Source organism: Canis lupus, chromosome 2, assembly GCF_003254725.2.
Source record: "Canis lupus dingo isolate Sandy chromosome 2, ASM325472v2, whole genome shotgun sequence".
NCBI lineage: Eukaryota > Metazoa > Chordata > Mammalia > Carnivora > Canidae > Canis > Canis lupus.
In genome coordinates, this window is record NC_064244.1 from 57,767,980 (window position 1) to 57,780,662 (window position 12,683).

The following is a 12,683-nucleotide window of genomic DNA, read 5'->3' on the forward strand; positions in this document are numbered from 1 at the left end:
AGCGGAGGGGTGCGGAGCGCAGGGAGGGGGCTGGTACCGTAATCAAGCCCTTCCCTGCAGGCTTGTCATTCATCAGCAGCAGAGGCCGAGTGATCTTCTTGCTGGAGACGATCTGGGTAGGGGGCGGGAGAGAAGAGAATGGCGCTGCTAAGGGTTGGTGGGGAGGAAAGATGCTCAACGGGCACCACTCAGAGCACGCGGCTGGCTTCCTGCGGCCACCGTCTACACCTCCCCCTGAGTGACTGTCACATCGGGACGGGGCAGCAAGGTGGCTTACTGCACTGGGCAGCCGAGGAGACTGGCGCCCAGGGGCGTCAGGACACTTGCTGGAGGGCTCACAGCTGGGGTCGAATCCCTGCAGCCCCACTCCCGGCGACCCGCGTACCCCCCAGCAAAGGCTCTGGCAAGGATCCCCTTCGGAGGCACCTGCAGCGAGCCAGGCCCGCTCACTGCCTCCCCTAAAGGCATCTACAGACCCCACCCCCTCCGCAGGGAGTGACCCCTGATGGAGAAGAGCAAATCCGAACTCCTATTACATGTTCATGCTCCGAATAGGGAATCCATTCGGGCAGCGCTCAGCCTCAACGCCATCCAGCCAGGGAGAGCGAGCACGCGGCAAAGCTGCCCTCCGCCACCTCTGTACACCCCATCCCCACGCTCTCCGTGGGCCTCTTGGGCGGGGGAAGGGGGTGCCAGTGCTTGCGCGGGTCTGCTCGGCTTTCCGCCCCAGCCCACTGGGCGGGTCACCACCTGCTCCGTGCGCCGTGGCCTTCGACGCCTGTTCTACGGGTGCGGCCACTGGGGGCGCCAAAGGGCGCGGGGAGAGCAGGTGCGGAGGCGGCTGGGCTGGGGTTGGGCGCACGTGCCGCTCCTCCGGCCTCGGCTCTAGCCCAGGGACCCCCACCCCGGCCCCCTGCGCAACCTCCCCCAGGCGAGGGGCGGCGGCGGGGCGCGGGGGTCAGGGCTGCCGGCGCACCCCGCGGCGCTCTCCCGTTACCCCTGGCGGGCGTGGACTCCTGGGTAGGAACCCCGGGGACACACCCCGCTTCCCTCACAGCTGCTGCCCCTTGCGGGTTCCATCCCTTCTTCTGGAAGGCCCGGGCCACTTCAGCGTGCACGATTCCTCCACCATCACTCGTGGCAAGGTGGTCATCATTAGGCCAGAGTGAAATAGGGGTTGGGGGACTGGGCCGAGGTCCCGAAGGGGGCGGGCACTTGGCCATAAGGGCCATGAGGATGGTTGGAACTTGTGTGAGGGGCTCCTAGCCCTGCAACCTCCCTACTCCAGACGCTCACCAAGGACCAGGCTGGATGGGGAAGTGTCGCCCACGGAGAGAAAGGAAGTTGCTCAAGTTTACCCAGTAAGCCAGACAGAAAAACGGACTCCCGTGGGCACCTGGGTTGCTGGTCAGATGGATGCTCATTCCCCAGGAAGTCAAGACCACGTCTGATTACTTCTAACAATCGGAAGTTCTGGCTACGTGGGGTCCCCAGTCCCGTGTGGCCACAGCCTGCTGGCACTGTGTTCAGTGCTTTCTGATGGGAACTCTTGAGTTTGGCCCCAAACCACTGGGCTACTCACCCACTTTTGTACCTGCTTGCCCCCAAGGCGATCTGCATTTTCCATGCTACCTTGGAAGCCAGCCAAGAAAATGGGGCTAGGGACAGGAGGCAGCAGGAGAGACTGGCTCCAAGGGAGGGACTGCCCTGTCCTTTGGAGCAGCAGGTGATGTCAGGGGTGGGAACTGCCTTGCCCTTGTCCCCCTGGAGGGGCCAGGCTCACCGTGCCCAGGCTGCAGGAGAACTGGCCCAGGAAATCGTGCTCATCGAGCTGTGTGCTGGACTTGTCCTGGTCAAACAAGGCGAACTTGAGCTTCTGCACCTCCTCAAAGTGGTAATCGAGGACGAACTTCTTGGAGAATGCAGGGTTGAGGTTGTTGACAGCAGTTTCTGTCCTGTCATACTAGCAGAGGGGCAGGGAAACAGGAGCCAGAGTCAGGTGGCCGGTTCAGGCCTTCTCGGTCTGCCCCAAATCATTCTGCTAACTTGTTGCACCCCTACTCTGTGCCAGGCACTCATGGCCAGTTACCCGGGTGGCTGAGGCAGCTATGACTCCAGCTCACAGATGAGGACATGGAGGCACAGAGAGGGTAAGGGATTTACCCAAGATTGACAGCTAGAGGGGCAGTGTCAAGATTTGAACCCAGGTCTACTAGCACTGACACTCTGAACTCTTTGGCCCTGGCTCCATACCAGGTGCCAGGGGAAGAGGTCGAGCCGTGTCTCTACCTATGTAAGTGACAGAAGGTAAATCCCTTTATCCATCAAGGCCTCAGTTTCCAGATTTGTAGAATGAAGGGATTTGACTACCAGAGGTTTTTATCCTTTTTATCTTGGAAGAACTCTTTTTCCAAACTCCATTTCATGTGGCCACTAAGAAACAGGATGGAAATAAAGAGGGGTAAATAGGGGCAGATGCTTGCATCTGGGCATTGTACAGCCCAACATCCCCCACCTACTGGGGAAACCAAGGCCTGGGTAAAGTCAGGGCCTTGTAGTGTGGGTCAGCGGTGTGGCTGGGACAAGAACCCCGCCTCCTGGCCTCTCTACGTTGAGGCCCCAAACCGCGAGTCTGGGTGATGGTCTATTTTGAGGCCTGGGCTATGTTGATTTTCCCTCCCTACCCAGTCTATTTCCAAGGGCTGGAACAGCAGGGATGAAAGAGGTCTTGGCTCTGGGCTATTTTTAGTGAGGGTGGCCAGCCTGGGTGAGAGAGAGATTGTCCGGTGGAGGTCGGGGTGGGGGGTGCCATGCATGGGGGCGAGGGGTAGTGGGGAGGACACCATTCTCTGAGGGTTTGTGGGGGCTCCAGAGACTTGGCTGAGGGGACCAGGATGCTCCAGACAAGCTGGTTTTAGTCCTTGGCTGACCCCATGTTCCACCTCCCACTTCTGGCTGCGCTGCCACGGGTGACATGGGGGAGTCCCTACCCATTCTGGGCCTACTTTTCCCCTCCGTATAATGGGTCAATGACCTCAGCACCATTTCCTTGGCATCTTAAGAAGGAGCCAACACCTGTGAAACTTAGTAAACCACAGTATGTTCACTGCGGATGCCCACTGTGGCTTAGCTGAATAACTATTCAAAATAGATACATATTTTGGAAATTTTACACGCATATACAACTATCTCAAAGGCCAGATACCAAACTGTCAACAGTGGTTCTCCCTGAATACAAGTCCCACTGTTCTGTTTTCTTTAGGTCTGTTTTTTCTAAATTTTAACATTCTTGGCAAAGCTTCTCAATGGAAACTATGTATTATCTGATTTGGCTCTGTTTATAATTGAAAGTAATCAAAAACAATAGAGTACATTTTCTTTGAGACTTACTTTACTACAATGAACAAAGACCCCTTTTAAAACAAAAACAAAGTAACTTTTAAAACTTGAAAATGTTAACGGTTTGGATTTCTCAAAATCCTTCCTCAAGCTGCATCTCTCCCCAGCCCTCAGGCTGAAGTCTTCTAGCTCAGAAGTCCTTAGCAGTCCACCTCCCCAGTACTGGGGCTCTGGGGCAAGGTAGGCAGGGGAAGGATATCTTCATTTCACAGATGAAGAGACAGGCTCAGAGAGGGGCAGCCACCTGCCCAAGGCCACACAGCAGGGAGCGACAGACCTGCGTCTTGCTCCAGCTCTGGGACCAAAGCCTGAGTTCTGCATTTCTCTGTTTGCTCTTCACTGACTGTTCTTTCACTTAGGAATAAATGTGGAAAGTTATTTTAAAAATGGAAGCATTTTGTAAAACTAATATCTAAGGTTTTTATGTATTATAGTAATTTAAAATATTGCAATATAAAATATAATATAAATCTCTGAATTATAATAACTTGAATATGAATATCATTATTTTAAGTAGTAATATACACACATTTTATTGATTTTTTAAAGTTTTTTTTTAAATTTTAAATAATCTCTATACCTCACAGGGGGCTTGAACACACAAACCCAAGATCAAGAGCCATATGCTCCTCTGACTGAGCCAGCCAGGTGCCCCTAAAAACATTTTAAATAAAATATATTTTTTTTAAGTAGGTTCCACACCCAATGTGGTGCTTGAACTCACTACACTGAGATCAAGAATCACATGTTCTATTGACTGAGCCAGCCAGGTGCCCTTTAAAATTTAATTTTAAAAGCAATAATCTTCTAATAACCCCTGTCCCATCCTCGAACTCCCTCCAAGGGCAAAACCTGGAAGTTCTAGGATCCAGTGAGAGTCCCTCCCCAGCAACTGAGCAGCCCTCCACCTACCCCAGATGCACATGGAGGGGGCTCACCTCAATCCACCTGCCATCGTTCTCTGTAAAGAGGACACAGAAGGGGTCAGACTTGGAGGTCACATCCCGGTCCAGCAGGTTCTGGCCACTCACGGACAGCTCCACCTTGCACACACAATACTGGGACCCGATGGGGGCTGCCCCCACTGCCGGGGTGCCCCCACTAGGGATGTAGGCCATGGGAGTTGGTGGTGGTGGCAGCAGTTCCTGGCAGTCTAGGGGAACAGAAGTGGGGGTCAGAGAGATGGAATGACAGCTGTGTTTACGGCAGGATAACGAAAGCAAAAGCTTGACAAAAGGAGGATGAAGAAAACTGAGTCTCTGGTAGGCATGTTTAGTTTGCAGTTATTATCTGCGTTGATCAATCTTTATCTATGAGACCCATGCAAGTCAGATTAGCAACAGATCACAGTGGACCTAGGCATCTAAGACATTCATTTTGCCAGGACAACCTGGGTTTCTCCTGGGCGATTAACATTTTTTTTTTTTTTTTTTTTTTTTTGCTATTAACATTTTGGCTACGGTGGAGCTTATAATAGCTCAGGTCTCCCTCTTTGCTTTGGCCACTAGGAAGCTCACTCCTGATAACTTATCTAAAATTTGCCTTTGTTCATTGCAGTCTTGTTCATCTTGTGTATCCTGAGCCTCAGCACAGTGACAGAGACACAAGAAGGCACCTGATGTATGCTTGTTGAATAAGAAAGATGAGCATATATATTGGTGAATGGACAGACCCTCCACGTTGCTCAGATTCTGTCTGACTTGGTCATTATCCTCAACGCAGAATTTACTCTTTCACTCGCACATGACTTCCCTCAGTTACCACGGACAGGGCCTCATGTACCCCTTCCACTGTCACAGCTAATTACTGGCATTTGCTTATTTTAAGCAGTTTTGTTTTCTTCCAAGTGCAAGGTGTTCATCTGGAACAAGTGCTGAGAAACCCATCTCGGGGGTAGAGGGGGGCTCTGGGCTCCACCCATAACAAGTCCTCTGGCTCTCTGTGCCTCAGTTTTCCCATCTGCCCATGAGACATCATGACACAGCCCTCCCTCCCAGAATCCTGTGGTCAGGTCTTATTTCCACCAGCTCATGTGTAGTTCACACAGACCTCGTCACTGTGTGGATGAGTCCAGCTCCTTGACTAATATTTCACCCTCTCACTGCAGAGTGGGTGACCAGTCCTGCACTGCCCCCCAGGCTGTTCCCTGAGGGGACACGAATCCAACCTACTGTGTTTATGAGCACTAGCTAGGAGCTGAGCATGTGATCTGCTAATCCTCACTGGGTCTTGTGGGGCAGGTACTAACCCTGTTTTCCAGATGAGGATGCCGAGGCTCACTCATCCACTCTACATAGAGTGTTTACTGAGCATCTACTAGGTCCCAGGAACCGGGCCTGGATGGGGATCCTGTAGGCAGAGGGCTGCCCAGTCTCAGCTCTCACAGTCTAGCTGACAGCAGCCAGTCCTGGGGGGCTTAAAGTGATGGAAACCCTGAAGGGTTTCGAGCAGAGGGGTGACATAATCTGATTAGTGTTTTGAAGGCTGACTCTGGGCCCTGTGGGGAGAAGAGGATGTCAGGCTAGGGGAGGCAGCAGGGAGGCTGGCGAGGAGGCAGCTGTCAGCCAGGCAGGAGGGACCAAGGCACAGTGGCAAAGCTGGGCTCACCCTTCTCCCTCTGACCCCCACTGCAGCCAACTCCCTGAGCGCCAGCCAACCTCTGGCTGGGCAGACAGAGGCCCCAGTCTGTACGAGGCCTGGGCAAGTGTGGGGCTGGCGCCAGAGGCCCCTCTCCCCGTCCAGACATAGTGCACTCTCGGCGTGCCTGGCAGGAGAGGATCTGGACAGTGACACAGCCAGTGTTCAGTCCCCACCCCATCTGTCCCTACAACCTCATCATCATCACACGAGCCCACAGCAGCAGGACAGCACTGCAATTTGCCCGCAGGAATTCTTTTTGTCGTGTAAAAATCAGTTTCTACAGGAAGGGCTAGGGAAACTGCAATCACTCCCTGGGTGCAGGTGGGTAGCCCTCCACATGGGGGAGGGGAGGGCAAATCCTTGACCCAGCTGGGAGGGCAGGGGTGGGCTGGGTGGGGGTACAGGGATGTCCAATGGGACACCTTGCCATTTGGCCGAGAGATTGCCTGCTGATGCTCACAACCACCCGGAGTGGGGTGGGTCACAACAGTCACCCCCATTTTACAGATGAGGAAACAGGCCCAGAGGGTGAAGTCCCCTGCCCAAGGTCTCATGGCCAAGGAGCCACAGAGACTGGGTGTGTAAGCTGGCTCTCCGGGCTCCCCAGGCCAATCTGTGCCTCTGGCCAGGGAAGGAGGGCTGCTAGTCGGGGCCTGGGGGAGTCATCACGGCTGAAGTTACACCGTCCACACCTCCGAGGTCATCGCTGAGGGCATGGGTTCCAGCTTACCCGCCTCCTCTCCACATCATGGAGCCCCCTTCATGACATGCTAGGTGCCAACGAGACCACCATTCCCCCTGCTGCCAAGTCAGAGGTATCTGCTTTCCCCCTGAGGGGCACCAGGTAGTTCCTCGTGTGTGCACACGCCTGTGTATGATCACATACACACACATGCACACAAGCCCCACGACAACAGAGGCCAAGGCACGCAGGCACACCTTGGGCCTGCTTCTCCCCTGCCCTGGCCTCCCCCACATCCAGTGCTACCACGCTGTCCTCCTACCCCACACTGGCTGCGGCCTGGCCCAGGGCATGGCCAGGAGGGCCCAGGTCACAGGGGAGGGGGAGGGTCAGGCTGGCTGAGCTCCTCAGAGCCTGTGGCGACTCCACCTGGTGTAGCAAACAGGCCCTAGCTAGAGCAAGCAATAGGTGGGCAGGGGAGGGGCACTCCGCTCCCAGCTCGGGCCAGGGTCCCCATCCCCAACTCACCCTCTGGCTGGAAGTTTCTGGATCCCCGAAATGGGGAGCACATGATGTCCGGAGTTGGGGCCGGCTAGGGTCACAGCGGGCCCCTCTGTGCCAGCCCGGCAGCGGGCAGGCAGGCCGGACCCTGAGGCCTGACGCAATGGAAAAAGAAATCACAGCTTATGCTGGGGCCGGGCCCCCTCCCCTCCTACTCCAGCAGGAGGGCAGGCGGGCAAGGTGTCATTAAGGGAGGGTTGGGCCTGCCATGCGCATCTGGGCCAAACGGAAACCTCCTTAATACAGTACCCAGCACCCGCACCACAGGTAATTTGAGGTTAGGGCTGGAGAGGATGCATGGGGAGCCTGGGCCTGCGCGCAGATGGTCCTGACTCTTGGCCCACATGGGCACAGGTCTTCTAGGGTGACCAGATCCCCAGGGAAAGAGCTGGAAGGTGGGGATACAAAACCAATAGTCCCTTTTACAAAGCAAAGAGAGGGTAGGGCTTGGGAATTCTCATCCATTCGTTCTACAAACACTCCCAGAGTGCCCTGCAAGGAAGAGCGATGAATAAGACACCGCGGCTTCAGCCCCCACAGGGTCCACTGGCCCCAGCTCCTAATTCATCTTGCCCTTCAGGCAAGACAGGATAGGCTCTGGGGACTCTGGTGCTGAACCACAGGTCTGGGACATTAGCGGTTTAGCCAGAAACCTAGGAACCCATCATCCTTGACCTCTCTTTCCTTCACCCCCCATATATCCCACCGCTGCTGTAGATTTCACCTCCACAATGCATGGAGCAATCTCCTTACAGCCTCACTTCCACTGCATTGGCCCAGCCAGACCACCACTGTCTTGTGTCCAGCCAGGCACTGGCCCATGACAACTCTGAGCAACCCAGAGCCAGAGGGAGTTTTTATACATGCAAATCAGATGCCACTAGCACCTGAAAATCTTCCAGTGGCTTCCCCTCTCAGGCCACAAAAAAACCCCAACTCTCCCAGGGCTTCTAGGGCCCTGCTTGACCTGACCCCATCCCATGCCATCCTCCCCACTTCCTGCCCCGCCCCACCCCAGCTACACTGGCCTTCTTGTGCTCTGCAAACATGTCAGCCTTTTTCCTACCTCAGGGCCTTTGTACTTGCTATTCCCTCTGCCAGAACTGCTTTTCTTCACAGGGTGGGTCTTGGTTGTCGGAGGCCATCCCCGGTCACCCGAGCTAACGCAATTTCCGGCTCAGCCCCACGCTGTTCCCTTCACAGATCACTGCAGTGTACGGTCACTTTATGTGACCATTTGTCTATCTGCCTCCCTAGAATGTAACTTCCATGCAGGAGGGATCACCACGGCTTCCCCAGCACCTCGGGCAGCATCTGCACATACTGAGTACTGAATAAGTATGTGCCAAGTGAACACAGGCTCTTTAATCTCCAGCCTCAGAGAAATCACAATGACCTCTTCCCGACACACATCACAGAGATCACAAAGCCGTCACTCACACCCTGGACCCTCATGATCACTCTAGGAGGCCAGCAGGAGAGGGCCTCATGTCCCACTCCACAAAGGTGGAAACTGAGCCCAGGAGGGGTGGTGGCTTCTCTAAAACAGGGAAGGATGATGCTGAGGCCAAAGGCCTGACTGCTTGACTCCATCCTTCTACGCACTATTGGCCACCGTGGCTCAGGGTCCAGGAGCTGGGCTGCGTGCACCCCACTCACTACGGGAAGGTCATGCCCAACCAGGAGGGTTCCTGACTCAGAGATGGGAAGTGACAGGGAGACACCAAGAGAGGCAGGCACGGGGAGATGAGCAACAGGGTCGGGGAGGCAGATGGCTGAGCTAAGCAGAAGACCTGGGAGCCTGCTGGGGAAAAGACGGAAAGGGAAGCAAAGGGCAGGGCTGAGGTGCCCAAGGAGGCAGCAGCCCCCCACTCCAGAGATTCTCAGCTGGTGGGGAGTACGGGAGGAGTGTAACAATGGGACGGCCTATCAGGACTTCAGGAGGGGCAGCACGTGCCACTTGAAAAAGCGTGCTCAACTTGATATTTATTTATTTATTTATTTATTTATTTATTTATTTATTTATTTATTTATTTTATTTATTTGAGAGAGACAGAGATGGCGAGAGCACAAGCAGGGAGGAGAGGGAGAAGCAGGCTTGATCCCGGGACTCTGGGATCATGACCCAAGCCGAAGGCAGATGCTTCATCTACTGAGCCACCCAGGTGCCCCTCAACTTGATATTTAGAAGATGAAGAAAGAAATTCAGTTTTCAATGGCCACTACAGAAAATAATGCTCTACAAAGTCTGGTCAATGGTAGTAACAAGATCAGGGGTCAGTCTTCTGATCAGTGCCGGCAACAATAAGAGCACAGACCTAGGCCTCAGAATGCCCAACTTTTGATTCCCTGGCTCTGCCATTTACCCACTGTGTGACCTTGGGCAAGTGACTTAATCTGTCTGGTCTCAGTGTCCCCTTCTACGAAACGATGATAGTGAGAGTGCTCTCATGGGGTATTGTGAGGATTAAGTGAAGTAGGGCACTTAGAATGACAGCGTGTAGCTGGTGCTATTATCAGCAATTCTTTTTTTTTTTTATTTTTTAAAGATTTTATTTATTTATTCATGAGAGACACAGAGAGAGAGAGAGAGGCAAAGACACAGGCAGAGGGAGAAGCAGGCTCCATGCAGGGAGCCCAATGTGGGACTCGATCCCGTGTCTCCAGGATCAGGCCCTGGGCCGAAGGCAGGCGCTAAACCACTGAGCCACCCAGGGATCCCCTATTATCAGCAATTCTTTTTTTTTAAATCTTTTTATTTTTTAAGATTATATTTACTTATTCATGAGACACAGAGAGAGAGGCAGAGACACAGGCAGAGGGAGAAGCAGGCTCCACGCAGGGAGTCCGATGTGGGACTCGATCCCGGGACTCCAGGATCATGCCCTGGGCCAAAGGCAGATGCTCAACCGCTGAGCCACCAGGCCTCCCTTATCAGCAATTCTTGATCAGGGGGCAGGTGGCGCAGATCGAAACCTCGGGAGATGTGTGAAATTTATGGATTACGGAAAAGGGGCAAAGAGTTAAAACTGGTTGATTAACACGGCTCTAGGCTCCCCTTCTCAAACTGGAAGACACAGTGCTGGGATGCCAGTGAAGAGCAAGGTGGTAGATGGGGGGCCAGGGAGGGGATAGTGGATTCAGATGCCACAAGGTGCATCCCTCAGGGTCAGTGAATCCCGCTCCGTGGGGTCTCATCATTGATAGCAGAGGCTCCAGAGGTGGTGGCCCTAGGCCCTAGGTGGTCTCGGCTCCACATGTGTTTCCCAGGTGGGCCGCCTCAGCATCTCCTGGGAGCTTGTCAGAAATGCAGCATCCTGGGCCCCACCAGGCCTGCTCCGTCTGAATCCCCAGAGCGGCACTTAGCAAGCTGTGTTTTAACAAGCCCTCCTGGTGATTCTGCGGTGGGCTAAAGTATACACAAGTACCAGTGGGGTGGCTAGGTGGGGCATCTTGCTAAAATGCAGATTCTGATTCAGCAGGTCTAGGGACACATCTCAATGTCTGCATTTCTAACAAGCCCCTAGGATGCTGAGGCTGCCCATCCGAGACCACACTTTGAGCTCTGAGCTCCTAGATCCAAGGTCGCGGTATGGCCACCTAAGGGCCAACCACGTGCCAGGGATGGCTCTGGTTTAGCCCATAATGAGGCAGATGTCCTATTTGGTCCTCATACCAGGACTGTTCCCGGCCAGGTCTCCGCAGATCTCTGAGTTTGCAACGTTCGATCTAGCGGGTAACCATGGCTAACCAGGTGCCTGGTCCCCGTTGGCCCTGAGGGTTACGCTGACTGAACTTCTGGGGTCAGATCATGTCTTGACTATGTCCAGATCTAAGTTGCCTCCTTCGCCCCATTTCCTAGATGAGATGGTCCAGGAAGACAAATGGCAACTGTGTGAGGCTTCCCCAGAGAAAAGTGAATCAATAGGATAGCTATATATAGAGAAAGATATATTTTTTTAAAGAATTGGCTCATACAGTTGTGGGGGCTGGCAAATGCTAAATCTGTAAGACAAGACGGAAGGCTAGAAATTCAGGTCAGAGGTGACGTGGCAGTCTTGAGTCCAAAATCCACAGAGCAGACCAGGCAGGCTAGAACCAGGCAAGATTTCTATGTTGCGGTTTTGTTTTGTTTAAATAAAGTCTACCCCCAACGTGGGACTCGAACTCACGACCCAAGATCAAGAGTCGCATGTTCTACCAACGGAGCCAGCTGCCAGCTGGGCACCCCCCTATGTTGTAGTCTTGGGGCTGAATTCCTTCTTGGAGAAACCCTAGTCTTTGCTTTTATAAAAGGCCTTCAATTGATTGGATGAGGCTGACCCACATAATGGAGGGTAATCTGCTTTAAGAAAAGTCTCCTGATTTAAATGTTAATCACACCTAAAAAATAACTACACAGCAACATTAGACTGCTGTTTAACCAAACTGGTCACCATAGCCTAGCCAAGTTGACACATAAAATTAACCATCACCACAAACTTCAGCCCCTTAGGAGACCTGCTTGGGGCAGGAAAACAGGGTGCTGGGGCTGCAGTTCTGGGCCAGCTCTTCCTAAATGTGGGAGCTAGGTGGCCCTACTCCCACTCTGTCTGCTGGAAGGGAAGAGAGGAGGTGGGTGTGGCTATGCTGATGGAGAAATAGTAATAAACTGAGAGTAATAATAATGCCTCCTCCAGGCCCTGTGCTGAGCACATCATGGACTTCTACAGCTTCGTAACATCCTTGAGCGAGATATTAGCACCACCCTCATTCTCCAGATGAGCAAACTGAGGCTTGCAGGGTTTGTATTCCAGAGCCTCTGCTAAGATGACTCTGGATAAGTCCTTTGGTCCTTTTGGGTCTTAGTTTTCTTATTCATCTAAAGGAAAGTACAAAATATCTGACACACTGTAGGTGCTAGCTTGAATTGAGAAAAACCCCTCTGTGGCTCCAGACTGTTCTCAGGACAACACCTAAGCTCCCTGACTCTGCCCTCACACTTTCGGCTCCAGCTACACTGTCCACGGCACAGAGTTCCAGCAATACTTTTGTGTGCCTCCATCATTTCGCATATGCTGTTCCATCTACCTGGAGTACCCTTTGTTTACTTCGCTCTTTCATTTTTCAAACTCAGCTCAGCCAAGCCAAATGCTGTCAATACCACCCACTGTGTCCCCCTCACCCCCCACGGCCACCCCCAGGATGGCCAAAACTATAAAAGCTGACAATACCAAGTGCTGATAAGGGTGTGAAGCACCTGGTACTCTCATGCTGCCAATGGGAGTGTAGACTGGTACAATCACTTTGGAGGAATGTTTAGCAGAGTCTACATAAGCTAAATAGATGCATCCCCTATAATGACTCGGCGATGCCCAGCAGAAACATGCACATATGGTCACCAAAAGACCCCCCTTCCTCC

General features: G+C 53.2%; 1 protein-coding gene across 1 annotated transcript in view; it reads right to left on the reverse strand.

The window, feature by feature from the left end:
* CPNE2 (copine 2) overlaps positions 1-12,683 on the reverse strand; it is a 45,936-nt gene that overhangs the window by 26,322 nt on the left and 6,931 nt on the right. Inside the window, exons 2-4 of the mRNA XM_025447131.3 lie at positions 4,338-4,552; positions 1,784-1,963; positions 38-112 (exon numbers count right to left, since the gene is read on the reverse strand). Of these exons, the coding sequence (XP_025302916.1) occupies positions 38-112; positions 1,784-1,963; positions 4,338-4,517 (435 nt within the window). The 5' untranslated portion in view covers positions 4,518-4,552. The remainder of the gene's footprint in view (positions 1-37; positions 113-1,783; positions 1,964-4,337; positions 4,553-12,683) is intronic.